At 39.3% G+C, this 26,454-nt stretch overlaps 1 protein-coding gene across 1 annotated transcript in view; it reads right to left on the minus strand.

The window, feature by feature from the left end:
- The window catches only part of zzef1 (zinc finger, ZZ-type with EF hand domain 1), a 75,329-nt gene that overhangs the window by 20,585 nt on the left and 28,290 nt on the right, over positions 1 to 26,454 (minus strand). The window contains 30 exon segments of the mRNA XM_036580439.1: positions 1,819 to 1,962; positions 2,903 to 3,262; positions 3,413 to 3,548; positions 4,023 to 4,123; positions 5,767 to 6,087; positions 6,477 to 6,694; positions 7,029 to 7,161; positions 9,205 to 9,379; positions 9,754 to 10,034; positions 10,381 to 10,538; positions 11,000 to 11,159; positions 11,615 to 11,784; positions 12,007 to 12,269; positions 12,364 to 12,529; positions 13,533 to 13,671; positions 15,356 to 15,485; positions 18,096 to 18,257; positions 18,459 to 18,578; positions 19,316 to 19,480; positions 20,598 to 21,120; positions 22,810 to 22,836; positions 22,839 to 22,902; positions 22,993 to 23,072; positions 23,313 to 23,556; positions 23,783 to 23,925; positions 24,509 to 24,671; positions 24,673 to 24,711; positions 24,836 to 24,917; positions 25,079 to 25,248; positions 25,926 to 26,045. Coding sequence (XP_036436332.1) covers positions 1,819 to 1,962; positions 2,903 to 3,262; positions 3,413 to 3,548; positions 4,023 to 4,123; positions 5,767 to 6,087; positions 6,477 to 6,694; positions 7,029 to 7,161; positions 9,205 to 9,379; positions 9,754 to 10,034; positions 10,381 to 10,538; positions 11,000 to 11,159; positions 11,615 to 11,784; positions 12,007 to 12,269; positions 12,364 to 12,529; positions 13,533 to 13,671; positions 15,356 to 15,485; positions 18,096 to 18,257; positions 18,459 to 18,578; positions 19,316 to 19,480; positions 20,598 to 21,120; positions 22,810 to 22,836; positions 22,839 to 22,902; positions 22,993 to 23,072; positions 23,313 to 23,556; positions 23,783 to 23,925; positions 24,509 to 24,671; positions 24,673 to 24,711; positions 24,836 to 24,917; positions 25,079 to 25,248; positions 25,926 to 26,045 — 5,157 coding nt within the window.

Genomic DNA, 26,454 nt, shown 5'->3' on the forward strand with positions numbered 1-26,454 from the left:
TCAGAATGTAACCTGCAGCTCAAAGCAGTTTAAAGCTGCTTTCACTTGTAGCTTGAGAACAGAAACATACTCATTGTACAGTAAATAACATACAGCGATTATATTGTGATCTGCAGTTGATGAGACGCAGATGACAAGCCTGCATTTTTTCTGACCAAAGTAATGTACGGTTGTTGGATCACATGAATGCCTTGACATGTCCAAACGTCTGAAGGACATCAGTGTTATAAAGGCTGATATTGCAATAACGATTGGCAGAAAGATTTTAATTGTGCAGCCTTGTTGCCTGTATGCTAGAATTGGGTGATTAATTGAGATTATAAATATTGTGATAATTTGAACAAGTGCAGATATTATGTAAATTACAATTCTTTGGATGTCTTTCAGGTGCCAAGGGATCTCTTTCAAACAATCATTCAAATCTGTGATCGGTTCAAATATGGATATAATAGAAATGATTGCATTCTATAGATTCTCAGTTTGACAAAGAATGCAGAAGCACATACAAATAAAACAAAAAGTAAGAAAGTGAGATCCACTTTCTGGTAAAGAGGTAAAGGGATGAGCTTGTCCAGGAGTAATGTGTCAATGTGTCAGTTTGGCAATATTTTGGTTTATAACCAAACAACTGAGGAGAACCACTGGATGTTAACAGTGTAACATGCTGTCTGTGCATAATACAGTTACAGTTTTTATACATTCACTTTACCTTAAACATGGACATTTGAAGCTTTCAACACTGAAACCATATATATCTTTACTTTGTATGCTACAGCTTTACAGTTTTTAAGATTATTGCCAATTCCAGCTATAGAGGGATTTTCCATTCACATAGGTCCTTTAAATATGAGTGTTGGAAATTCCTCAGGGAGCAACCATAAACTCCACAGACCATCAGTCTTTGCAACAGGGCTAATGGTTTAAAGGGTCCCATGCAGCCATTTTCTTACATATCATGAAATTTCAAGCCATTTTCTTGATACACCGTATGCATCATGATATTCAGTTTTTCTGAGATTTAACAAGTTGGAATAGACAAAACAGAACTTGTTGTGCAACATTTTAAAAAGTACAACAATAACAATAATAAACCAACAACCACAATGATATTTTCAACGTTTTACAAACCGCATTGCGCTAAATCCAATTAAGCAGGCCTAATTATGCTCTCTTTGTAATGAAACATGCAGTTAGTCAGTGTCTTTAAGTACTGACAATATCCACATTATGCTAAGAAAAGCATAATGTGACAGTTTTTCACAATGATGATTAAATATCACCATAGGGCCCACCTTTAATGTGGACTGAGGACTGTTTGGAGTTGTTATGCTTTGCTTGGATGCGTAAATATCCAAGTATATTTCTTTATGTAGTTTATAGTAAGTATTTGATTTCATTTCCTTATTCTATTTTGTACGCAATTGAAATATTTCTTTGATTATCCCCATTGTGAACCTCATCCTCATCTTCTGTACAATTTTCTGTTTGTTCAATGTCATCAAATTTAATAGAGAGCAACTATCTATATACCTGTGTTGCCTGTTTATCCATCCTTTTAGTATACACACCATCACCATAGCTTGCCTCCAACTTTCACCCTCATCTCCCAAACTATTTCACAATGAGCATGTCAGCAGTTAGCTGTGTGGTCTGGTGCAAATTTTGACAGGAGTCGAGAGGCAACTAAGCTGATAAATGGCAATCATCAGTTGGATATAGTTGGCAGTAGTTCTTAAACGTCTGCTTAGTGTGTTCTGGGCCTAAGGACTATGTTCCAAACAGAACGGGAGCAGCATGAGGTACACACACATTTCATACCTCAAAGTTTGTGTTGTTGTCATACGGGTGTTTGGACTCGCGGACCTGCACAGCCATCCCGGGCTCCTCCATGAACTGACACGCGGTCAGGGACAGACTACCCAGCATGCTTTGGCTGCAGCCCTTCAACACTTTCTGTAGAATCTAAGGGGACAGACAAGCATGGGCACAAATTTCCACAGCATTACTGAAGACGGCATAATACCACTTCAGTTTTTTTCCAACATTCTGATATTCTTTCTTTAAAAACACTAAGCTTTAAATATCAGCTATTTTCAATTGAAGCACAAAGGAGTAGTTTGTTAAAAATCACATTTACACAATTTTGTACTCACCGCAGATACAGATGGTATAAGCTGGTGTCTAAATAAAGATTCTTTGGTTAACAAAGACTAGAAATCAATTGTCATCCAAATCTTTTCAACTCACTACAACCACATTTGAGCAGACTTGTCTGTGATTTACGGCACAATAGCCTTTTTGTCTAAAGTGTTCAGTTACACTGTGAAGTTTTCATTTTTGTAGCTCATAGTAAGTCTATAAGTAAGTGACTACTGACTACTAGTGTTTGCTAGCAGTTTAGCCTTGTAGCTCCTGTGCTAAAGTAAAGAACCAAAATTTGTACACCAAACATGTCTTGGCTGATCAACTGGCGTGAGCGTAAAAATTGTGTTCATTAGATTTTTCAAAACTATTCCTTTAAGATGAGCATCTAAAATGTATACTTTCGTGTTCAAACTACTGAAACACTCTACTACCCCACAGGAAGAAATATGCAGCTAACAAGACATGACACGGTGTGACACTACTTCTGGCTAGATTTGTTACTGGACTGGACTGGACTGGACTCCTTTAGATTCCCAACCCACTATATCTGATACCTGCCATCAAATCAATGTCATCTATATATACTACCGTAGCTATATATGGTTAACTCAACCTGTATACCAGTAAACAAAGCATCTCTTTTAAATGCCATGAAACTTGACATCAAAAGAATTATTCTAGCAAAAAAAAAGTCAGTACAATTTTTAAAATGTCCTCATTAAGAGCAAACCAGCCCACGCATGCTCCATTCACTCACCCTCTCCCACAATGCTTTCTCCTCCAGCTGCATCAGCATGTCCAGGATGTAGGCCATGTGAGAAGCTCCACTCAACTCCAAGTCCTCCTCCCTGATGGGGGCACCAGAGGGCCAGTTGGCCAACAGGGATGCCAGTACGTGCCGAGCGTAGAGGATAGCGATGGCCTCATTCACCTTGAAAAGGTACTGACGGACAGACTTGTTGCTGCGCGCGTCCAGTTCTTTATGAAGGAGGGCTGAGCTCTTGGTGCGCCGCTGCTTGGCATAACTGAGCTGCAGGTCACTCTCTGTAATGGTGATCAGCTTCTGCGTCACCATGTTGGTTTCCTCTGTGGCCCTCTCACAACGGCTGGGCTTAGACTGAGAGAAAGCAAATATTATAAATGGAAAAAGATGCATGACTGAAGAACTAGTTAAAACTAATCCCAGGCTAAAAGGTGTCAGCGTAGCACAGATCTGCTCTGAAACTAGTCTTCTAACTGTTACTTATAACTTATATCAAAGACACACCACACAGGGGACGACGATCATGTCCGTGTCCACGGCTTTGGCGATCCGCTCCTCTGAGCGCGGGCGTTTGGCAGGCTGCCACTTCTGTGCAAGTGTACGGATCGTCTCATCCGTCTTTATTACATCTCCATCGAACCTAGGTGAACATTTCATTTGTATAGTGCATATTACAATAAACAAAGTCACAAAGAAACACTACAGATGCCAGCCTTTCTCAGACCACAAGATGGAACTCCTACTCAAAGCTTTTCAGAGCTGTTTCAAATACATCTGTTTCCTGCATTAAAATACATAAATTACATGCATGCAGTCAGATGTATAAGTTTCAACACCCCCAGTTGAATTACATATTTTTTGGATTTTCTATGTGAAAATAAGTTTAAGATATCCTCTACAGGGAATAAAATGTGGCATTTTCAGCACACTTTAGTGTACAATCTAACATTTTGGAAAAATATTAGGAAAAAAAGATAAAATGTGCCATAACTTTTGCACAGGACATATTTTGTTTTATTTTTTTCCATCAATATGTCAAATGTGCAAAACCTGTAATCTGAACGGGGGCACAACTGTTGCATACGACTGTATATTTCAACGAAAGGGCCCTCACCGTTTCTGCACCTCCAGGAAGAAGGAGTCGGTTCTCTTCATCTGGAGCTCATACATGGCCCTCAGGATGTGCAGAGGGGCATTTAGGGCATCATGGGTAAGCTGCAAGCACACCAGCAGTTCAATGTTAAGGCTGTTGCCAAATGACTGGCTAATAAGCAACAGGCTAAGTCAACTGATCAGAGATATAAGCTTCACTAACAGAGTGAATATCTATGAAAAATCAATGTCTTTTTCCCCAGTCAGAATCACTAATGGCATCTAATCATAATAAAGTGTGCCCCTGCTGCTGTCTGGGTGGGAAGTATGGCCTTGTTTCCCAATTTCTCAATCAATCAGTGAGATACTGGCCAACGCGGGTCATGTAAAAGAAGTAGGCAGTTAGCGTTCATGTCTACGAGAGCTGCTGTCCATTGATGTTGCGTGAGTGTGAGCTCATTAGGGTTCACATTAGGGTTGGTCACCCTAGAGCTTTAACTGGGCCTGAAATTTTGGTCAGAATTCCAATATAGCCTGAGAACTTTGTGCTAGAACCCAATCCAAGCCTGACAAAATTTAAAACATGAACCTTAGCGACCCACGTTTTGAGTCCAAAACAGTACAGGAAACAGAATTCTATCCAAAACTGACTCAAACTGACCCATCACCACCCAAATAGCCGAACAAAACCTGACACTTCTAATGACAGGGGCAGTCAAACTACTATTTTGCTACAATAACCTGAACATGGATAAATAGAAAAAAAATGTACTTAATCTTAATAATCAATACTTTCTAACATCCCAAATATTTTAGTCTGTATAAATAAACTGTCCATAATGTGCTTATGTTCTTATGCTATGAGGTGCTGATATGACAAAATGTCAGGTATCACTTGTTTAAAGGACCCATATCATGTAAAAAGCAAAGTTCCACCACTTTTTACCATAAAAGACCATGTAAACATTGTTAAAGTTTCACTCCCAAGTCCATACAGCCCATAAGTGGAAAAGAAGCTGCAAAGCAGTCCATATTAAATTCACTGTTTCTGTGATGATATGAAAAACCAAGACATTTACAGATATCCACCTCACCAGGATACAGCAGTTTAGCTCTGCTCATTAACACTTAAGTTATAAGGAGCATTATAGGGCTGGATTAGTTGTAGCAGTGGAGGTCCGGTAACATGATTTGTGTGTTGATGAGATTTTGTTATTACATTACTGTGATGTCGATTTAAACAGAATTCTATATGTGAGGCAGCTTAAAGTTTGTCATTATTGTTTAGTAGACTTGGACATTACTGATTTATACTGCATTAAAATCACCACAATTACAGCACCTCCTCTGGTGAAACTAATCCAGCTCGAATAGGACTTTAAAGTTTTAAAGTAACGAAAACAGCCTGTTTAATTCTAAGGAACAGAAAGAGGTTATAAAATGGTTAAGTAAAAATGAATTATGACTACTTAAGCAAAGTAAGTGGTAAGCAAAATGTCATTCCATACAAATGTCATTTTAACTGTTTGATCCTGGATGTAAAATGTGAACCCAACCTGAGCTTAATACATAGTTTGGAGACCTGTGAATCTGACAGAACCCAACAGAACCCGATGTGAATTCAGTATGAGCGGTTGGGTCTTGTCAGGTTCAGACAAATATTTCAAATTCTGCCTGACCCTCCCAGCTTTGTAGCTTTATGAAAAAGAGGGACATCAGACACCAGGTGGGAACTGCAACCACTAAATTGTGAGAAAATCTCTAACCTGGAAGCAGGCTTTTGTTTCCTCATCCAGCCCCTCCAGTGGATCAGGCCTATTGGGGTCAGCATCATCAGTGCAGCAGCTGGAGTGGTCAGAGTCGTGTTCCTTCTCCCTCTCCCTGTCCTCCTCACGATCCGCGCAGTCACTGTCCTCCGCCATGGAGTGGATCTCCCGCTTAGAGGAGTACAGCATGATGGAAAGGATTTCCAGGTCGCGCAACAGCCACATCTTGCTGAAGCCTGTGCCTTTGCTACACTTGCGGACCAGCAGCTGGGTGAGGCCAGCTCTCTGGATGGCTTCCTGAGCCTGCTCTCCACCATGTTTCTGCAGAGGGACATAATTATCATGTCTACTAGCGATGGGCAGAGTGATTAAAAAATACAGACATCTGAACTCAAGTTAGTACACATTTACTTAATTGGGGATTAATAATAAATAAAATAAGTAATTTTTGTAATTTTAGAGTCTGTTTTGACTAATTATGGAACTTAAAACTGCGACAAATGAACTGTAATATTGTGAGTGAAATGACACCATCTAAGCAGTGCTAGGTCAGGAAGTATTTCAAAGAGGTGAAAAATTGGTACATGGGATGCACCGAAATTTCACTTGAAAACGTGACATCCTGCTTGAATATCGCAATCCAACAGATGCAAAAACATTTGTTCAAAGTACATGCTTTGAGTGTGTGTGCGTTTGTGTGTGATAATCACCTTGAGAGTGTTGTAGAGGCCTTTCAGAGCAAGCGAGAGGACCCAGGTGGCCTCCACTGCATCGGGGGCACTGCTCTCTACCCCTGTCTGCAGGAGGTGATTCACTATAGAGATGAAATTCTTCAAGTAGCGATTCGGGTGGACAGAGCTGTGCGACAAAGATGAACTCTCCAGACTGCTGCTACTCTCATCAGACTGCACCAGCTGGTAGTCCTTGACTGTGGAAAGGTTGAGTAATCAGCTGAGCTTGAAACCAAAGTTGGCCTCAGATTCTAATAAAGCTGTCGGAATTATTTCAGAGGTAATATATTCACTGAATTTCATCAAATGAGAGTGAAAATGGCCAACTGGCAGTTATAATCACAGTTTTCTGACTAAGGGAAATAGTGGGCTAACTATTAAAGCATGCAACAGGCACTTAAAGTGTCAGATTAGCAATGTGTCAGACAGGCTGTAAATTAGTTATTATACACAAACACTAAACAAGCTAATGATGTGGCACTTTGTGTATTATAAATTCACAAAAAGTGTTTTGGCTGCTGCCTCTCTTACCCGTCCTCCTTTTGCGGGTCTTCACGTCCACAACGGCAGCCCGATTTTTCTCGGTGAAGTGTTTGAGCAGAATGACGTTGTGCTGTTCATTAGCGTTGTCTATGAACACAGACTGCGTACCCATACACAGCACCTACAACAAATGCCAGCAGACAGCCACTTGTTTGGAATACCTCACCAGCACAGGGACAACACTATATCTGGATAATCGAATTTAACGCTCACTGCTGCTAGTTACTGCAACTATGTGTCACTACTGTCATTAAATATTGAATACATGTTTAATGGTGCAGGATGGAAGACAAATAAATCAACTTTAGCAAAATGTGGCAAATGTAAGCACAGCTCAGACCCCAGACTTGACAATATCTCTTCAACTGAGACACACAACAGAATCTATCAGCCACTGAACAAAAGCCTGTGGATAAAACACTCTTTTGGCTGGGCCACGCAGCATTTTTTTTACTGAATAAACAAAACCTGGTTCTCATCTACATCAAACAGTACTTCCATATGCTACTGAATGTTCTATAGTACTGGACAAAAATTAGACACCACCCTTCATTTATTTAATTTTCTATCAAAACAGCAAAAGACCTCCAAAATTCAGTCTTAAATGCTGGTCGCTCTTTTTTCTTTACATGAGCCAAGTAATCTCAAACACTGTCAGTGATGTGGTGTGGGCTTTAGGGGCCGGTCCCTATTAGCAATTTTTTTTTGTCTACTTCTTTTTCTTGGTCAGGGCTTCTGGACAGCTACACATTCTTTCAGACTCAGTGTTGAGTTGTCTTCTCACAGTAGAAAGATGGAAAGAAAGGATTTTTCCACATCTGAAGTAAGAGTGGAGCTTGATTTTCTCCTATCTCTAAAAAATTAAAGCTTTAAACTCTGTTTATCTGATAGGGTTATTATGTTATTATTATTTTGAGTTTATTTTTTCTTTTTCCATTTTACAGTGGTGATATTAAGGCATCATAGAGATACAAGCATAACAACATATTAATCAGAGTTCACCCTGCACACTACATGAGGCAATTCATGTTTATAGGTCAGTGTGTTTGTATAATCTATTTTCCCTTATCTTTCCCATTTTCATTTGTACAATCTCAGGATGAAAGTCAACCTTGGATCTCTGCAACTATCTTGATCCACTGCTCTTTTGTAGGAAGGTTTGCTACCATCCATTTTCTAGCTATGGATTCTTTTTGGCAGCAGCCGAGAGAATGTTTAAAAAGTATTTCCTCTCTTTTGGAGATTAGCACTGATGTTACAAAGATACATCACAAAAAAAGATTATTCAATATCCAATCCTAAGATCTCATCAACTGTAATTCTCACCCACTCTCCCAAAAGGATTGCATACCTGAGAAAGACTAGAAAATACACAGACTTTACCGGAGGTCATATTCATAAGGCTACATGACTCCTACATAAGCCTTCCATGAAAACTGACAAACATTTATAAAGGCTTATTTCAATAAGCAGCCGTTGTCATAAAGGCTGCTTTTGTCAACTTCAGTGCCAAAACCTGTGGTTTAGGTGGTGTTGTAACACTTTCTGGGGTCCAGCGACACAGAAAATGATGGCATTTGACTTTTTAGCTTAGTGTATATTTGATAGGTCAAACACATAATGATTATGTACCACAACTTGACAAATGAGGCTGGTTGCAAAATCAAACAGGTGAGTAGTCCTAAAAACATGCCATGACACTTTGTGGTAACACAGAAATGAAAATCTACTGTGCTGTAGTTATATTGTGAAGGTTTTGATACTGATACTCTGTTACAGAGACTATGCTCTTTCCTCTGTCCCCTAAGTATGACATTTATGCTTATAAGATCTTTATTAATCCCTTAGCAATGGTTTCACACTGTAATGACAGTTATGTTTGTTTTCTCTGTGCCTTAATTAAAGTGAGAATCATATTTATGCTAATAAGATCTTTACGAATCACTATAGGAATGCCATGGCACTGTACTAACAAGAGTAACGTAACTTTTCTCTAAGCCTGAAAAAAATATCTCCTGAAAAATTAACAACGTTTTGACTAGAAATGAAATTATGAGTGAAATGAAGAATGGTCTCTGCTTTTGTACAGTACTGTATGTTATTTTGTTTTTAATGAGCTGCAATAAGCGATTCAAGCTCAGGGAGTGTGGGGGTGTTTTCATACCTCAGGGAAGACCACCAGTACAAGCAGAGTGAAGACATTGGTTCGTTTGAGTTGCTGTGGTAACTGCTGAATGCAGTGGTCAGTGAAGGCTGCAATAACGCTACACCACTGAGGACAGACATTTAGGTTCCTCAAGATATCCGCCACTGAGCATGCCCAGTCCAAGCCAATGCGACTGTAATGAAGCAAATACAGATGTATAGATGCACATAGTTTTTATCACCTTGTTATCCCAGAAATACTAGTATGTGATAAAATACAGTATCACAACATATGTATCACATTATGACAACATTTATCGCTATCATAATAAATGTTACATCGCAGTACGCTGTTCTGTGGATATTACTGTCATTGGGAGTACTTAAAGAACAATGGCAAACTACATGTTTTGTAACAAAGAGTTTATTTAATCAGATTTAGTCCAGTGCAGTATGTAAAACAGTGACCAGAAATCACTGTATTGAGAGATTTTTAAGCCGCAAAAAATGCCACAGCATGGCAAAAACAAAGTTGTATAAGAATCAAGCTGACAAATGCCTGACTCACCTGTCCAGGCACACTGCCCCGAGGCCAAAGAGAAGCTGGGTGGTCTTCCAGCCCTTTGTTTCAGTGGCAGCTCCATCAGTCACAGCCAAAAGCTCGTATTTTTCAGACAACGCCTCACTCACGGCTGCATCAGCCTCTTCAGGTGAGATTCGCAGTAGGAGCTGGCCTAGTAGTCCCAGCGTCAAGTGGTAGGCCTCATTCAGGCAGCCGGCATTAGAGATGACCACGCGGAACAGCAGGGGCAGGATGGGGCTCAGGCTAGACAGGGAAATCGTGCTGCCCTGTAAGAGTTCAAATGGTTAAAGGTCTTTATATAGCTAATAACACAGTAACTGCTTTCGGTAACAAATAGACAACATTTTGTCCCTTTTCAGAAGACTCTGTGTATATACAGGTCTAATCAACCTCAGACAATTTGCCACACGTACATGTAGCATCTAAGCCTGAGACTAAATGAAGCTCATCTCTGAAATGTTATTAACTTCTGTGACCTTGCCCAGCTCCTCTTTCTTTTTGTTAAATATACAAATGTAAATACTGAGGATTGTCTAATGATATTTCCTCCTTTAAACAGAACATGAAAGGAGTAAAAAAAATAAATAAATAAAAAATAACCTTAAACATTACCAGTTTAGTTGGAGGCAACATGGCTGCCAACAGCCCCAGAATCCTCTCCCTGGAGCACTCAGCGAACACATGCTCCTGCAGGGGCACTTTAGCAGTCCTGTTTTTGTGATCTTTACTCACATCTACGTTCTCAGAGTTCTCAACGCTTAACTCAGCAGCTGTGAGAGAGGGAAAGAGAATGTACAGATAGCATAAGATATCATGATACAACAAGGGTATAGAGATTTGTTATGTGTACACAGTCATCCAGTTTGCTTAGTTTCTCTGCCATCCCAGCTACCGACCAAAAAGCTTGCTAAAGGGCAACGAGAGGTTACGAATTTTATTGTGGTCCTGCTGTCATACTAATCTTCAGAATCTGACCAAACAGGCTGCAGGTCAAATACAGAATACTCTTATATTCTTACAGAAATTATCTAATGTAGTCATTTTCAGTTTGTGTGTGTAGTGAAGTAGAAATGTAGATACTTCTGTTAGAACAGCTGCTGCGAAAAAAACTGTGCTGTTATCACAAAGGACATCACCACTGGAACGCTTCTCAACCAATTAGATTGTGCTGTCAGAACTAACTCTTGCATAAACCTACTAATTTAAAGTGGAATATTCCATCCTGTCTCACCCTTGAGCCCTGGAGAGAGAGTGTCCTCACTGGACACAGACAACGTCTGACTCAGACTGGGAGAGTCCAGCGTGTCCTGAGAAACCAACTTCCCTCGTCCCTCTTTCTCCTCCGTAACCAATGGCGCTTTAGGAAGAGAGGGCGCATCAGTAATCATCTTCTGTAAAAAAAAAAAACAAGCCAACAACATCCACCTGATAAGAAACGATGCAGATGTTTCAAACTGAATGCACCCTAAATTAACATCCAGAACAATTACAATTTTACCATAATGCTGTGTATTGACGAATGAATAACGGGGTTGGGGGTGGGGTGTTCCTACCAATTTTCTCCCCAATTTAGTCGTCTCCAATTCCACCCGCTAGTTAGGACTCCCCCAAATCACACGACACTATCAACGCTAGGAGGGCGAAGGCTAACACAGGCTTCCTCTGAGACCGGTGAAGCCAGCCACCGCATCTTCTCAAACTGCCGCTCACAGAGAGCAGCAAGTGAGACTGTATCTCTGTATCTCACTTAGATTATTTTGAAGTTTGAACCAATTTGGTAGAATGTTCCATATATCCACATATATGAACATAAAAATAGACGCATTTAGTTTTTAAAGAAACTGACTTTGTCTTTAGGGGGTGGTGGAGAGCAGATGGCTGCAGTGCTGCCAGGTAGAGAGGAAGTGTCTGTGCTGCTGATCTCCTGGCTGGACTCTGGGGTGGTGGGACACAGCTCGCTTTCTGTAGCTGACTCATTAGGTGAGAGCAAGGACAAAAGAGCTGAAGCTCGCAGTCCTAGAGAGAGAAGAGAAAGAGAGAAAGAGATACGAAGACATAATGAGACAGAGTAAATAAGAACAAGATGGCAGGAGAGACAAATAAATGAAACAATCAAGTTCCCCAAATTTGTGCTCTTCAAACATTAAAAGTCAAAAGACACCACACATTAATAAGCATGACACTTAAAGCTGAAACCACAGTAATGATCACACTGTCCCATACAAGGATCTCTGTTACCTTTCCCTGTCTGCCCCTTCATCAGACACTCTGTGATGAGCTCAGAGCAGCGGGTCTGAAGGGAAGCTGCGTAACCAAGAGCAACAGCATCCAGTGGTTCACCCTCCAGCTCCCGCTCACTGACCAGCTCGGAGGTGAAAAGGGCCAGGCCTGCAAACAGGAGCCAGGAGTAGTTGTGGATGTAGGGCTGGATAAGCCTGTGCCGGTCACTGATGCGGATGGTCACCATTGGGTAGACTGTGATCCGGTGGGTGGGCAGATGACTGGAGCAAAGTGAGAGAAGTGGAGTGAATGAGTTTAATTCAGAAAAGTTGGGTCTATATATCAAGACTCCAGGTCTTGGGTCAAACGCTCTACCTGTCAGGGTACTTCTTGGCATTGTAGCAGCCAAAGCAGAGGTCAAAGTCCTCACAGACATTACAGTTGATCCTGCTGCCCACAATGAGGCCCTGGCAGTGGTCACAGGCATACTCCATATTCACCATCTCATGGTCATCCTCATGCCCTTCTGGTTTGGCCCCACCTGCGGAGAGCAACATGACACATTTGGTATTATAGGACAATTGACAGCTCCTTGTCAAATAGCTAATCAACATCAACTGTCAAATCGTCTAGACCAGAGGTCTGTCTCACAAAGCAGGGTTTCTTGCTTATCCAGCCAGCTTCATGCTTAGTTTAATGTAACTGGATCACACTATACAGATATCGAAATAATGGCTACTGGATACGTGGACATTGCATTCAAGTTTTGTGATGATTTGTCAGTCCTCAACCTGTTAAATGCCTGCTGAAATCTGCTTGGCTGATGGCAGCCATAATTTTCTTATTATTGAGCATCCTTGCAAATCTTTATTTAAAGCATGAATGTTGACCTGGGGCTGCTGAGAAACAGTTATCTGGCTCTCCATGTTAATGTGGTTTTCGAATGAGATATGCAACAAGCTCATATAGGTGTGACAGTCATGAGTTCATACACTTTTGGTCATAGAGTGTATCCACCAATACAGGTAAAATCCAGAACTCGAAACTGGACTTAAGGTCTGAAGTTAAAGACCTCTGGTCAAGATCTTAAGCAGCATGAGCTTGCACCTGATCATAATGCTTTTGCCACAAGGTCCCAGCTAGCTTGCTGACTGCACTGTACACTGGACATGGAGTCCGTCCCTCCATTCATACCTGGAAATAAACTACATTTTCCTCAATTTACTTTGTGTTTATTTTGAGCTTCCCAAGAAATGTCAGTCTAAGAATATGCAAGGCTTCAAATATGTCAAGGCAAAACCTTCAGCTGTTGTGGTTTGTGCAACGAACATAAACAGAAGAATTTAAGAATACCACAACTTCCTCTCAGGAGATTTACTCGTAAATATTTAGTCTTCTGTTTGGTGGGATATCTAAGAACATCCTGGACCAGTCTGTGAGCAAACACTTTGTTCTTGCAGAAAATTGGAATGTTTACCAAAAATCTACAATGCGATAGCTTTTGTGGGGAATGATATCAGGAGTTAAAGAGTACTGAGACTTACTTAGGAAGCATGTTTTACACAGGTCCATGTCCATGCACTGCAGGCAGCGGTAGCGGTGCCCTGGAGCGATTCTCTCACAGCCATCACAAGAGATCTCCACGTTCAGCAGGTCACAGTACCGCGCAATGAACATGTGCATCTGCAGAGAGAGCAAGTCAAATGTTGGAGGCAGACTGCAATGAGGAGAGTGCTACTCAGACTGAGTGTTTTTAAGCTAAGGCATTAATTATTAGGAGCCAATGGAAATATTACTTAGCAACAGAGCTCTACTGATCATTATCTACTTTTTGCCTGAATCTTTAATTACTAAATCACGCTGAAGAAAAGCAGATCCAGTCAAAGAGAATTAACATTTAAGAGGTGTGTTTATGCAGTAACATGCCATTTTTCAGGGTTTTTGGGCTAACAAAAGCAGTATTAACAAAAAGAGATTTACTCAGGGAGGTTTATATAAAGCCAAAAGGCAAGTATGCAGTTTAGGATAAATTCAATTCAAATATTTACTAAGAGCTTACGCTGCCTGGCTCACAGTGTGGAATTAGAACAGGCTTTGACATTTTCCCTGTGTTTACCAATTCAAGACAAAGACACTTTCCATTTGAAGAGACGTGTTGGACACCCTTTAAACCATCTAACCTGCTGATAATCCAAATTTTAAATAGGATACAAAGCCACAATACAGTAGATTCTATTTGAAGGGCACCTCCACAGGAAATGCAAAACCTATGCATCATAGCAATAATGCATAATAAGAATAACACTTAAATGCAATACTTGGGTTTTTACGAGCAGCTTGTTAATATTTACAAGATGACAACGCCCCCTCCACAAACACACACAGCCCACTGCAGCTTAGATCTAGTTCTTTATGCTATCTTCAGCTTATGCATTGTTCAGTATTAACTGACTCATTGAAAAACTTATATTAAATCACATTAAATTATATAACACCAAGAAACTTCATGTCTTTTGGTAATAAATATTTCACCTCTCGTTTTGAAAGCTGCAAACACATGCATTCATGAGCTCCTTCTGGTGTAGGTTCAGAGCTCTTTCTTCTCTTTAAATCACGCACAGAAATACGACTTGCATGCTTATGGTGCCCCTTCTGGATAAACTTCAGACTGCTAAACGTGTATGTGTGAGAGTTTTAAAAATTCAGCCACATGCTTTACATAAAAAAACCCCAAACAAACAAAAACAATGAGACGTTCTTCGCCGTTACAGCTTATTAATGCTCTGTAATAATTCAATGTTTTAACAGTAAAAGGGAATAAAACACTGCATGTACATGATAGGTAATGTTATTTAGCAAGCTGTTACTCCTCTCTAGTTTTCTTTGTTCTCTTTCCCAGCACTTAATTGTCAATCACTGGCGATATCTTATTGCATCGCTCTATCGTTCAAGCATACCAAAGGCCCATATATCAGTTATTCACATAATTCTGCTGTTCTCAAAGTAAAGTATCACATAATGTAACATATTAATCATTTTTATTAAACTGTGTTTACTAGTCACACTGGATGAACTGGATACATAGGTAATTTAGTAAGAAAGTAAGTCAATAAATAAACAAATATTGTTACCGTCTTAAGCCATTTAATGACAAACTTTTCACTTCTCTTTAAAAACAATTATTCAATGTTTTGCATGTAATATGAATTCCCTATGTAGGTTTTCTCTCTGGACTCAGAACCAGTATTCTCTTTCTAAGATCTACAGATTAAAAGAGCAAAATGGGCTGCAACACAATGACCTGCACCCCCACAAGTGCTCTTAGGTGTGTTTAGAACATTTGTGTGTGTGCTTGTGGTACGTCTACCTTTCTCTTGTCCTCTGGTGAAGCCTGTGCTATCTTGTCAAACCATTTCTCAAACATGCCGTCCATGCACTCGTCCATCCACTCAGAGTTCCTCTCATAGTCTGCGATCTCATCCTCCTCAGTCCACTGACTGCAAGTTAGATAAGGAAGAAAAAGAATAAACTTACAGGCAATAAAGATACTACTGCCTGGTCTCAAGCTGCTGATTAGACTGTGTACTGAATTCTATTTGGAACAGAGTACTGGGCTAAAATATTTCTGCCTAAACAAATAAAAAAATACTGGAGTGAACAAAAACAAAACAGAACATCAGCACTACTGTTCATCTGGAACAAGTGAATTGTGGTAAACTAACACTTAAAGGACAATTAAATGGTAAGTGAAATGACAGCAATATGAGAGAAATCATATTAAGATTATAAAAAAGTAAAACATGTTTTAGGAGTGCAAATCTCCATATATGGAATTAAGTTATCATTGCTGGTCAAAACATCTCCCAATTTTTGTTAGATTTTTTATTTTTCTACATCATTTGAACACAGAAGCTACTCTTTACATTGTGTGACTATTTCATGGTGAATGGACCACCAGAAGAGCTCCAAAATCAGTTGGAATAAAATATCTAACTTACATTAAAGGTTAAGAAAGTTTTTGCCTTCTCCTTTTTGGACAGTGATGGCATACAAATGCAACTTTTCCTCTGTCCCACTCTATCATTGGTATATTATAATAATATTAACTTTATTTATAGGGCACTTTTCATACTGGTAGCAGCTCAAAGTGCTATACAATAATACTGGTAAAGAGGGAAAGGGATAGTAAACCGAAACACTTTTTGTGTTCACTAATTACTTTAACAATACGATCATCAGTACTATATATTAACAAATAATTTTGGTTACAAACATAATATTAATGATCGAGCAGTCAAAAAGGTCTCAAAAAGGTAAAATACATGAGTAACTACTGCATAATTATTTCAGTTATATCACGTCCAAATACTGTACTGTTTTCTAGGTATACTGATTTATTTGTTAAAAATCTGTGGCTTACCATATCAAGGTCAAAAGTTTAGAGGGTATAAAATCCCCTTTTGAGACCCCACATCTATTACAAACAGAGGCCATTCTAAAAACCTTTCCTTATATTTGTATTCTGTTGGCTTCATAAGGTGCATAGTGTTTGGACCCTGATGATTGCCACTTGCAATGTAATTTGTACACAGCTCTCACAGCAGTTACGACAGTTCAAGGAAATCGACATGTTGTACATCAATTTCAGGCGCAAACTAAATGGAAGCTGATTGTCTTAGTTGCTAACAATAATAACTGACGTTAACATTTTTAAAGCACCTTTCAAAAACCACTGAAGAAAGAAATAGACCACTGCAGTCGTGCGTCATTTAACAGTTATGTCATGCCGATATTTTAGAAACTCTGGGTCTAAGCTCTAATTCTCAACAGCAGGAACGAAAAGGGTGTTCAAAAAAATCGCCTCTATCGCACCCTGTGCTAAATAAAAACATTCAGAACCCGTTATGTTTTGTCCTGTGTACATTTTTCTCCCAAATATCACTGGATCCTCTGAATTATGACACCGTTAAAGAGCCTTAACACTAATGTTGCTACAAGCAAAGCTACTGCGCATCAATTTGATGTTACTAAACTACACGAAAGGAAGGCGGGCTGTGGCAGTGCTCTGACGAGTTGTGCCACCTCATCAAAATGTTCTATTGTAGTGCATTTTTAAAGATATGCCCATAAACAAAACCAAAATGTCAAAACTACGAGGCTGAATTTAGCTTCTTTTTTGACAGCTTCTTATTCAAGTGTTTCTGTTCCACCTTTAATGGTGCAGCAGCTGTGATTAGCTATCACAAACATTAGCAAATGCGACAAAACAATACTGGCCTGTTGGTTCTGTGAACATTACTCAGCTGTCAAGCAGAAACAGAACAATTTGCTGATACCATGCTTTTTAACTCTTCATGAAGCTGAAGTCAGCTTCTTTTTCCTCGTAATTCAGAAAATCCAGTGATATTCGAGAGATTTGGAACATGTTTATCACAGACTGCGCAATTTTTTTTCGAAAACTCCATTTATTTTTCTCATAAAGAAACTCTTTTCAGACCTGGAGATGCTTATATGGGCATAAGAGCATGGCGCTGACTACAAAATGATGACATGACTTCAGTCGTCTATGCAAATATGCAAAAATAAACTTCACCACTTTTGAAATGTTGCTTAAATGTAATGTATGACTAATGTAATCTTAGATTTGACCGGCCCGTCGCCTCCGTCTCCCAATATATTCATGTGATTTACATTAATCAATAACAATAAAAACAATGACAATAAAAAGCCTCTTGATTAATCATACATCAACCGTAATGTTTGTTTCTTTATATCGCTGCTGTAGGACCTAAAACCTCGTATCTCCAAGGCGTTAACCTTACAGGAAAGGAAAAAACATTCTTAACTTTGAATGGAAGTTAATGGAACTAGTTTTTTTTCCAAGCACTTTTGGAGCACTTCTTTTGGTCCGTTCATTATGTCATTTTGGCACATCTTAAAGGTTAGCTCGCATTTTCAAACAAAAGCACAAAATGCCAAAAATGGAGATACAAAGTTGTGTTCCGACAGCAGCGATAACCATTTGTTCGCCTGCACGTTTGTCTATCTAACAGTCTATCCATCTATCCAGTAGCATTCTGAGCTCAAAAGTGGACGTCACCACATACCTGATGGCAATGTCATGCACACTGATGTTCTCTTGAGACATGGTCAACAGCAGGTCAGGCAGCTTGATGTTCAGAAACAGAGGCAGATCCTGCACCTCCCAGCTCATATCCAGTAGGTGCAGAAGGCATGTCTGAGCACATGACAGGGCAGGCAACAGCACTCTGGGCAGCAACAAAAAGGAAAGTAAAGCAATTAGGACCAGGATAGAAGTTTGGCAAGAAAAAAAGAAAAGGAAAGGCCTTTTCAAAATAATATACATTCATGCTGTGATTTTTGTTTTGCTTGCTGAAGAACTTCATACACACTCTAAGCTATTTCAAATGAAGCATGAATAAATTGCAGTCTAAAATAAACACACTCACTTGTCATTGAGGGCACTGAAGCCTTGCACTGCCTCCACGAGCATAAGAATTATCTGATGATAGGAACGTCTGATCTGCTCTTTCAATTCTGGCCCACAGCCTGATAACTGTGAGAAATAACTGACAGAAAAAGAGAGAGAGAGATGAAGAGATTATTATAATTTAACCAGTTCTACAATTGTTCATTTACTTAACTGCAGGTTGAAACAATTTAAAGGGGAATCCCACCAATTTTTCAATATTTCAACATAACTAAATGGTTCAGATGTAAACAAAATCTTTCAGAGGGTTTTGATGTAAAATCCTTCATCCTAGAGAAACTTACTAAGTCAGAACTGTTTACAGTGCTGGTGATAGAAACCAGATGACCAAGTGTTAAATACCTCTAAACGTTCCCTCACAAACAGTTATTACACAAACGCATACACCTGAGGCCAGACAGATTGCTGTATCATGCCTATGAGATAAAAGTTTGGCCTAAAATGTATATTCTTTTAATCATGTATGATGGAGAGATACATGATGGGTGTTATAAGGCAAAATAGTCCCCAAAGAAAGCTTACTTTTTCAGATTTTCCACTATTTTGTTATCATCATTACATATAAGAATTCTGAAGACACATGTAGGTTAATTGCTTGTCTTGCATAGTAAATAAAATGGTTGTATGTGTTGTAGAGATGGCGACCCCTGGTTTCTATCACCACCACCGTAAAGAAATCTAAGTCAGTAAGTGTCTCTACAATTAACTATTTCACTTCAGACCACTCTGAATGACTGTTTGCATCTCAACCTTCGACATATTTTTAAAAATGAGTGGAATTCCCTTTTAACAGTAGTCTGAACAGAGAGGTCGTACTTGGTGAAATCTTTCTGGCAGGCCAAAAACTCCTGGAGGAACAAAATGCAGGGTGCTTGGAAGAGATGCGGTTTTCCTAGGGATAGTAAACACTGCTGCACCATCTCCAGAACTTCACACACGCTCACAGCCTGGGACTTCTTCAAGGCGAGGGTCTGGAGAAGACTACACAAACACACAAGCAGAATGACGAAATTAGAGGGGTACTATGCTAATATACAATACTATTTTAAGCTAAGCTCTACAGTACTGTGAAAAAGTCTGAGACCCTAAACTGATTTTATTTCTAGACAAAACAGCCACTATGTACACATTTATCGAAGATATTTTGGAGGAGATTTGAAATAAAATAATCCTCGCATTCAAGAGGGGAAATCAAAATAAAACAAGCAAAAAAAAACCAGATGCTCCCAAAACTGGAGTTGAAGAAATGATTAAAAGATTTAGAGAAAATGGGACTCCTAACAATCATACAAGACATAGCAGACCACCAAAATGGTCACCACCAATCCTTAAAGCTTCAAGTTCCACTTTTTCCTCATCAATAAATGTGTTTTAGTGTACTTGGATTGTGAGAAGCATAAATGCAACCAACGTCTAAAACTGAACTTTGGAGGTGTTTAAAAATCTATATCTGTGCAAAACTTAAAAAGGGTCTCCTGAAAAGAATAGAAGCTGTAAAAAAGGCAAAAAGTGGGTCTTTTTCTATTTTCAGTTGTTGAGGTTTTTGTGTAACATTCTGTTAAATATACTGTTTCTGCTTTTTTCTTGGGGCTGAAAAGTGAACCTGAGCTTAATGGCCACTTCAACTGGAAATGAAATACTATAAAATGTGTGTAATGTGAGTAATGTTGCTATAAGAGTGAAGAAAGGAAGTTAAAAGAAGCCATATCCAACATATTTTTCACAAGGTCCACTATTGTGTGTGCATTTGATTGTATTTATGTCATAATTCATAATTCATTTTTACAAGACCATTTACAACCTCCCTTTATTTCTTTGAATTAAATAGGCTGTGCTTGTTCAAAAATAAGCTTGGTTCTGATCGGCAGTTCCATATTGTGCTTTATCTGAACATCAGTTTGGGCTCAACACACCTTATAACTTCAGTGTAAGGGATACAATGGCAGGGGTACAATGCTGTAGGCTAAATGTATGTAAATGAGTTGGTTTGTGTTACAACAAAAAACAAAAAACAAAAAAAAAAAATTCATTAACAGTGTTTATATACTGCATTAACATCACATTACAGACCACACAGTAACATGCCTAACGTCCATACCTGGTCTCACTAATCACCATGTCCTTCATAAAGCTAAAGATGTGTTTGAGGATGGGGAATCTCTCCTTGACCGACGGTGCAGCACGGGTCTCCTCCACCGACCGGTAGGACAGCAGCCTCAGGCGGCCGCGGCTGAAGGGTGCCTTGCGAGGGAAAGCCAACGGTGACGCAGGCTCTCCAGACTGTGAGTGAAGGCTCTCAGTGGAGCCTCTGGAGCCCTGGGCACTGGTGCTGGCACTGCTGGAGGCTCCAGGGTCTGAGGCAGAGGACACCTGGGTCTGCACACGAATGGGGTGGCTTGACCCAGTGGAGGGTGTAGCTTCAGCCCCTGTGGGAGTGTGGGAGGTGGAGGGAGATGGACATGGCTGGAAATCTCCTTCAGATATGGAGACGGATCGTAAAAGATGGGCAGTGCTAGCACCCTCTGTTGGTTTAGAGGATTCAGAATCTGGAGGGGGTACAGGGGCAGCACAGCTAGGGCTGAACCTGAATAACAGCAAGCTCTTACTGATGCAGATCTCAGCTGGAGAGAGAAAAGAGAGTGCAAGAGAAAGACAAAATGTCATGAGAGCAAAAATTGAGAGAGAGAGAGCAAAAATTGTGACACCTCTATCAAAATTTTATTTATTCATTTTTTCCAACATTGATACTCAGTCCCTGCACTCATTATCAGTGGCTACAGATCAAACAAAATCCTGTCTGTCCTCTCTCACCATTACTTCTATTAACAATCAAAGGGGCCAGCAACTGAAAACAATACAGAATTACACTTCATGTAGACCTGTACAGAATGGCACTTTTTGTCCAGAACCACTAATTTTTCATAATTTCTGCATAATTAAATTGTTAGGATGATCAAAGTCTTTCAGAGTGGTTTGATGTGAAATGCTCCATTCTTCATAAACTTACAAGTCACTGTTCACAGTGGTGCTAATGGGAACCAGACGTCCCAAGAGTTTATAGACTCTAAAAGCTCCCTCACAGAAAGCTATTATATGAAATTGTTCCAAATACATTGCTTGATGCCCAAGACATCATCGCATGATAGATCTGAGAAAAGTAATAAAAGTAAAAAATGTATTTTTTAATTAATTCATTCAAGGCCGAGAGGCGTATGCAGGTATATGCAGGCAAAATTATGGAAGCACTAACGGACTATGAGATCTTCTTGAGATCTCAAGGTCTTGAAACAATAAATGTTGTCTTGACAACAGCCCACAATCTGTTTTGATGTGATAATAAAAATAACTCGAGATCAAAATTCATTTTGCTGTGATAATGACAAATATCATGAGATCTAGAGAAAAAATGAAAATAACTCAATATCACAGAAGAAAATGCATGTTTACATTACAAAATTACACGTGAATCCATGGCTTTTTATGGCTCCCATACAAAATAGTCCTCAAAGAAAACTTTTTTTTACCACTATTTTACCATTAAAAACATTACACATTAACAATCTGAAGACAGGTGTAGGTTCACTGGTCATTTTGGATAGTAAATAAAATATATTTGCATTTGACATTGTGACCCTTGGTTCCTACTGCCACTACTGTAAAGAAAGAGTTTCTCTACAATGACACATTTCACATCAAACCACTCTGAATGGCTCTGTTTACATCTAAATGATTGAAATCGCAGAAATTAAAAAAATATTTTTTAACTGATAGCAACTGATCTTACAATTTTTTTTTTTTTTAAATAGGACTCGACGCTAGATTGCTGCATCAGCTACTGCATCAACAGCTGGGGATAATCCTCAGTCTGTACTCTTATCAAAACGGAGAGATGTTGAGCCAGTGCTATTCATATTGTTAGAAAAGTTCACAGATCTACTTTGAATCTTGATCTCACTACAAAAATGATTAAAAGTAGCACAATATTCTGACTGTTGCAGCAAGAACTAATACTTGATGTCTGGTGAAAATGACAGGTTATAAAAAAAAATTGAAATTTTGTTATTGATTTTACTTTTGGCCATTTTCGATTACCTCAAATTATGCTTTGTGGATATTTCTCATATATAAAAATGTTTATTAAATTAATATACAATCATATGCAATTTGACCAATTAGACTATGTTTTGTTGTTTTTTTAAGACCAAACAAGATTTTACCTGGGTGCTAAAACGTCTTTCTCTTTCTGTAACCTTTATACAAATCTTTCTACACTTCTACAACTCTATAATATTCTAGAATTGGCTACTCACCCAAAGACTCCATCGTAACTTCGCCATGACCATCTCCCTGTCTCCCCAGGGCACGTTCATCTTGCTCACTAGGGAGCGCTGTTTCATCTCCAACTGAACACATCACAAATACATTTTTGAAAAATGAATTAAAATCACAGCCATTTTGATTAAAAGTATGAACAAGGAAAGGCTCAAGCTTACCATCCAGGTCCTAATGCCGTCGGCTAGTGAGTAGACCTGCATGAGGTCCTCACTCATACAAGTCTGTCCATGCTTAGCCACTGGAGAAGAAAAAGAGACAGGGAGTCAGGGTTATAAAAACAGACTGGTAATATATTATCAGCACCAATGAGGGTTCTTTTTATTTTTTATTAGGAAACAGATTTAGGAATCTGAAAGCAATCTGCATAAGACACAACACAATGAACAGACAGCTTTGTAAGGAGACAGGATATCACTTCATGCCACTAATGTTACTCGCACTGGATTGACTACTATTACTATCTTATTGTATTATTTACCAAAGTTACTCAGGGAAGTCTGAAGGGCTGGGGTGTGGTACACCATGGCAGCCCAGATTGCATTCACTGCCTGATCAACCTTCGACCCTGCAGCAAACTCATTTCTTATTAGATGTTTCTTGCACGCCAGCATGAGGTTTCTCTTAAGCTCTGTCCTGCCATCACAGGAATCCTGGGAAGGATCCCAGCGAGCAAACTCCACCAGGAACTCCACTATGTCATCTTCAGAAGAGGCTGATTTTACCTAGAGGACAGAGTTATGTTCAACACAACAAAATTCACGTTAATCAGCTTAATATTCAAATATTTGAAAGCGTGAATAAATACAACACATAAAACATATGCAAATACAATGGATGTATATACAACATAATATTACAAATATCTTTAATAACAAGGTCCTTGAGACCCAAGTGAGGCATGATTAAGTTTAATTTGATGCAGTGAAGTATTTGTGGTGGTGTCTGTACCTCAGTGGTGCAAGATTCAGGCTCTCTGCTTCTGGCAGGCCCACTTAGACCATGTCTGAAGACAGGCTTCCAAAGAGGAGAGACAAGCACGTGGGTCATCAGGGCAGCAGGAAGCTCCTTCATACCACGAACCTCAGAGCAACCTGTAACAGAATCCAAAAAAATAAAAACTGTTGTAATCACTGTCTAAACATAAACAGTAAACAATACGTCACGCATTTCCAGCACTTCTAGCAAAGGACCAAGCGTGAAAATTGTTTTTGATGGAACGAGCATCAAGTTGTAAATGAGTTAATGTTCTTCATGATATGGTAAAATGTCTCACTTTCAACATCTGACATGTGTTCTATGTTCTATTGTCAATAAAATATGTGTCTATGAGATTTGCAAATCATTGCATTCTGTTTTCATTTACATTTATTTACATTTTTTTTTGACTACAGTTCACTATATTAACTTTGGTCCTCATTCATAAATTTATGTGTAAAATAAAATAGTCATACATTGACTTTTGAAAAGGATATTCAAGTGCTTCACAGAGTCAGGGTGCTGAATAAGTTCTTGTGTCTTAAAACCTGCTGCTTAAGACATACTGCTTCAAAAGAGTTTCCTAAAGCAACACATACTAAACCAGTAAGAGTAATACCATCTGATATAATCCAAACAATCATACACACTATCATATGGAGAACAAAAGCTGTTCTTATATCCACAGAAGCAGTGTACCATGAGTGGATTTGAGGGCCATGGTTCGGGAGGCCAGGCGGCCCATCAGCCGTGAGACAAGAAGCTGGAGGTCAGAGATCCAAGATACGTTAATGTCTGGCAGACCATAGGCTGTCACCGTGAACTTGTAGCCCCACTCTGTGTTGCTGCTGTCTGAATGGAAAGAGAAACTGGAGCTGGTGACCTGCTTTGAATGTCACTTTCTGCAAAAAAGGATAAACAAAAATACCAATATATTTATAAAATCACGAAGATAAGATGCTCTTAGTGGAGAAAATATATTTTTTTTGAAAGAAGCTGAAGTCAGTCAGACAAAATTCACCACACCTTTGGCCACTTCTCTGTGCCGACTTTCATGTCATATCGAACTTTGCCTCCTCTTGAATCAGTAAACTCCAAATAGTCAAACCTGTCAATTCGGGAAAATACAAAATAGTTAATAGAAAATAGTGTGCCACTCTTTCACTTGTTTACAGATCAAAATTCAATACATCTTGCACATTTTATGGGAAGAAATTAGGGATTTCTATATGTAAAGCCACCAGAAGGGGGCAGTATTGCTTTAGGTACCTCTTCTCTGTCTCACAGCGGTCGTCAAACTCCACCTCAAAGTATGTGGCCCCGGGACAGAGGAACACCGTGTTCTCATGTTTGCTGTCCTCGTAGTCATGAGGAGACTCCATTGTCCACGTCTTTAATACCACTGGCTGCTGAGGATGCTGGCAGCTCTCCAAATCAACCTACAAACTAGTAAAAATTATTTTTTTTAAAATAAACAAAAAATAAAGAAAAACAATAACATACACTTCGAGTGGCCTTTTAAGTCTTTAACTTTTAAAGGGGACAAAAACTCATGTTGGTTCACTTTTGGATAGTGAATAAAATGCCTATATTTGTGTTGTAGGCGTCGTGACCCCTGGTTTGCTTCACCACCACTGTACGATGTCTACAACACAAATATAGGCATTTTATTCACCATCCAAAAGTAAACCAACATGTTTCTAAGTTTATATTATATTATTATAAATATATACATATATATATACACACACACACACACACACACATTATGTAATGTAAAGACTTCTGAGTTGGCATAGTTCTCTACCACATACCATTTCACCTCAAACCTTTGAATGACTAATTGTGAAGGAATTTTGAGGAAAAAAATTGAAGGGAAATTCCTCTTTTTAACATGCCGACTCTATAAACATCTCTATTAATTATTATATTACGCTTATGGGTTTTTATACTTGTTTGTAATATTTTATTTGGGCCCTATTCAGCCAAAGTAATTATCTCTCAAAACATTCATAAATTGAGACACTAGAATATTTTCTAAAAAATACTTGCCTGCCAGCATCTGAAGATTAAAAGAATAACCTCTCACACACACACACACACACACACAACTGACCTTCGGGGCATCCTCCGTACCCCTGCACAGCTCCTTGAGCAGTTCTGGCAAAGTGAAGAAGCTCCTGAGCAGTATGCAATGAGGGATGTCCAGAGCACACAGCTCCTGCAAGAAGATTGCCTGGACAACATGGACATCAAGGTGTTAGACAGACCTCACATGCTGTGTGAATGGACTGTTTGAGCTCGGGTTTCAGCTTAGTGGTGTCGCGTAACTTTAAGTGACAGCTAAGAGCTACACACACGCCACAGAACACATTCGATTTCAGCTTTCACTCTAACGCGTGGTGTGTGGCACGTTTGGCAAGTTAAACTAAGCTCTCACTAGCTTGGCCAAAAGAATACAGTCCCAAACACCACAGAACAGGTGTGATTTTGGGTTTGGCACCCCAATACCAGCTAGCTTTAGCTTCGTCAGACATTAGTTTGTCTCATCTAAACTTATTTCAGCAGAGCACCAGTTAGTCAGAATCAAGCCCGTACTGTGGTGTGTGGCACTGTTAGGGTCTGTAGTCTGCTTGCTAAGGTAA

Source organism: Colossoma macropomum, unplaced genomic scaffold (assembly GCF_904425465.1).
Source record: "Colossoma macropomum unplaced genomic scaffold, Colossoma_macropomum, whole genome shotgun sequence".
NCBI lineage: Eukaryota > Metazoa > Chordata > Actinopteri > Characiformes > Serrasalmidae > Colossoma > Colossoma macropomum.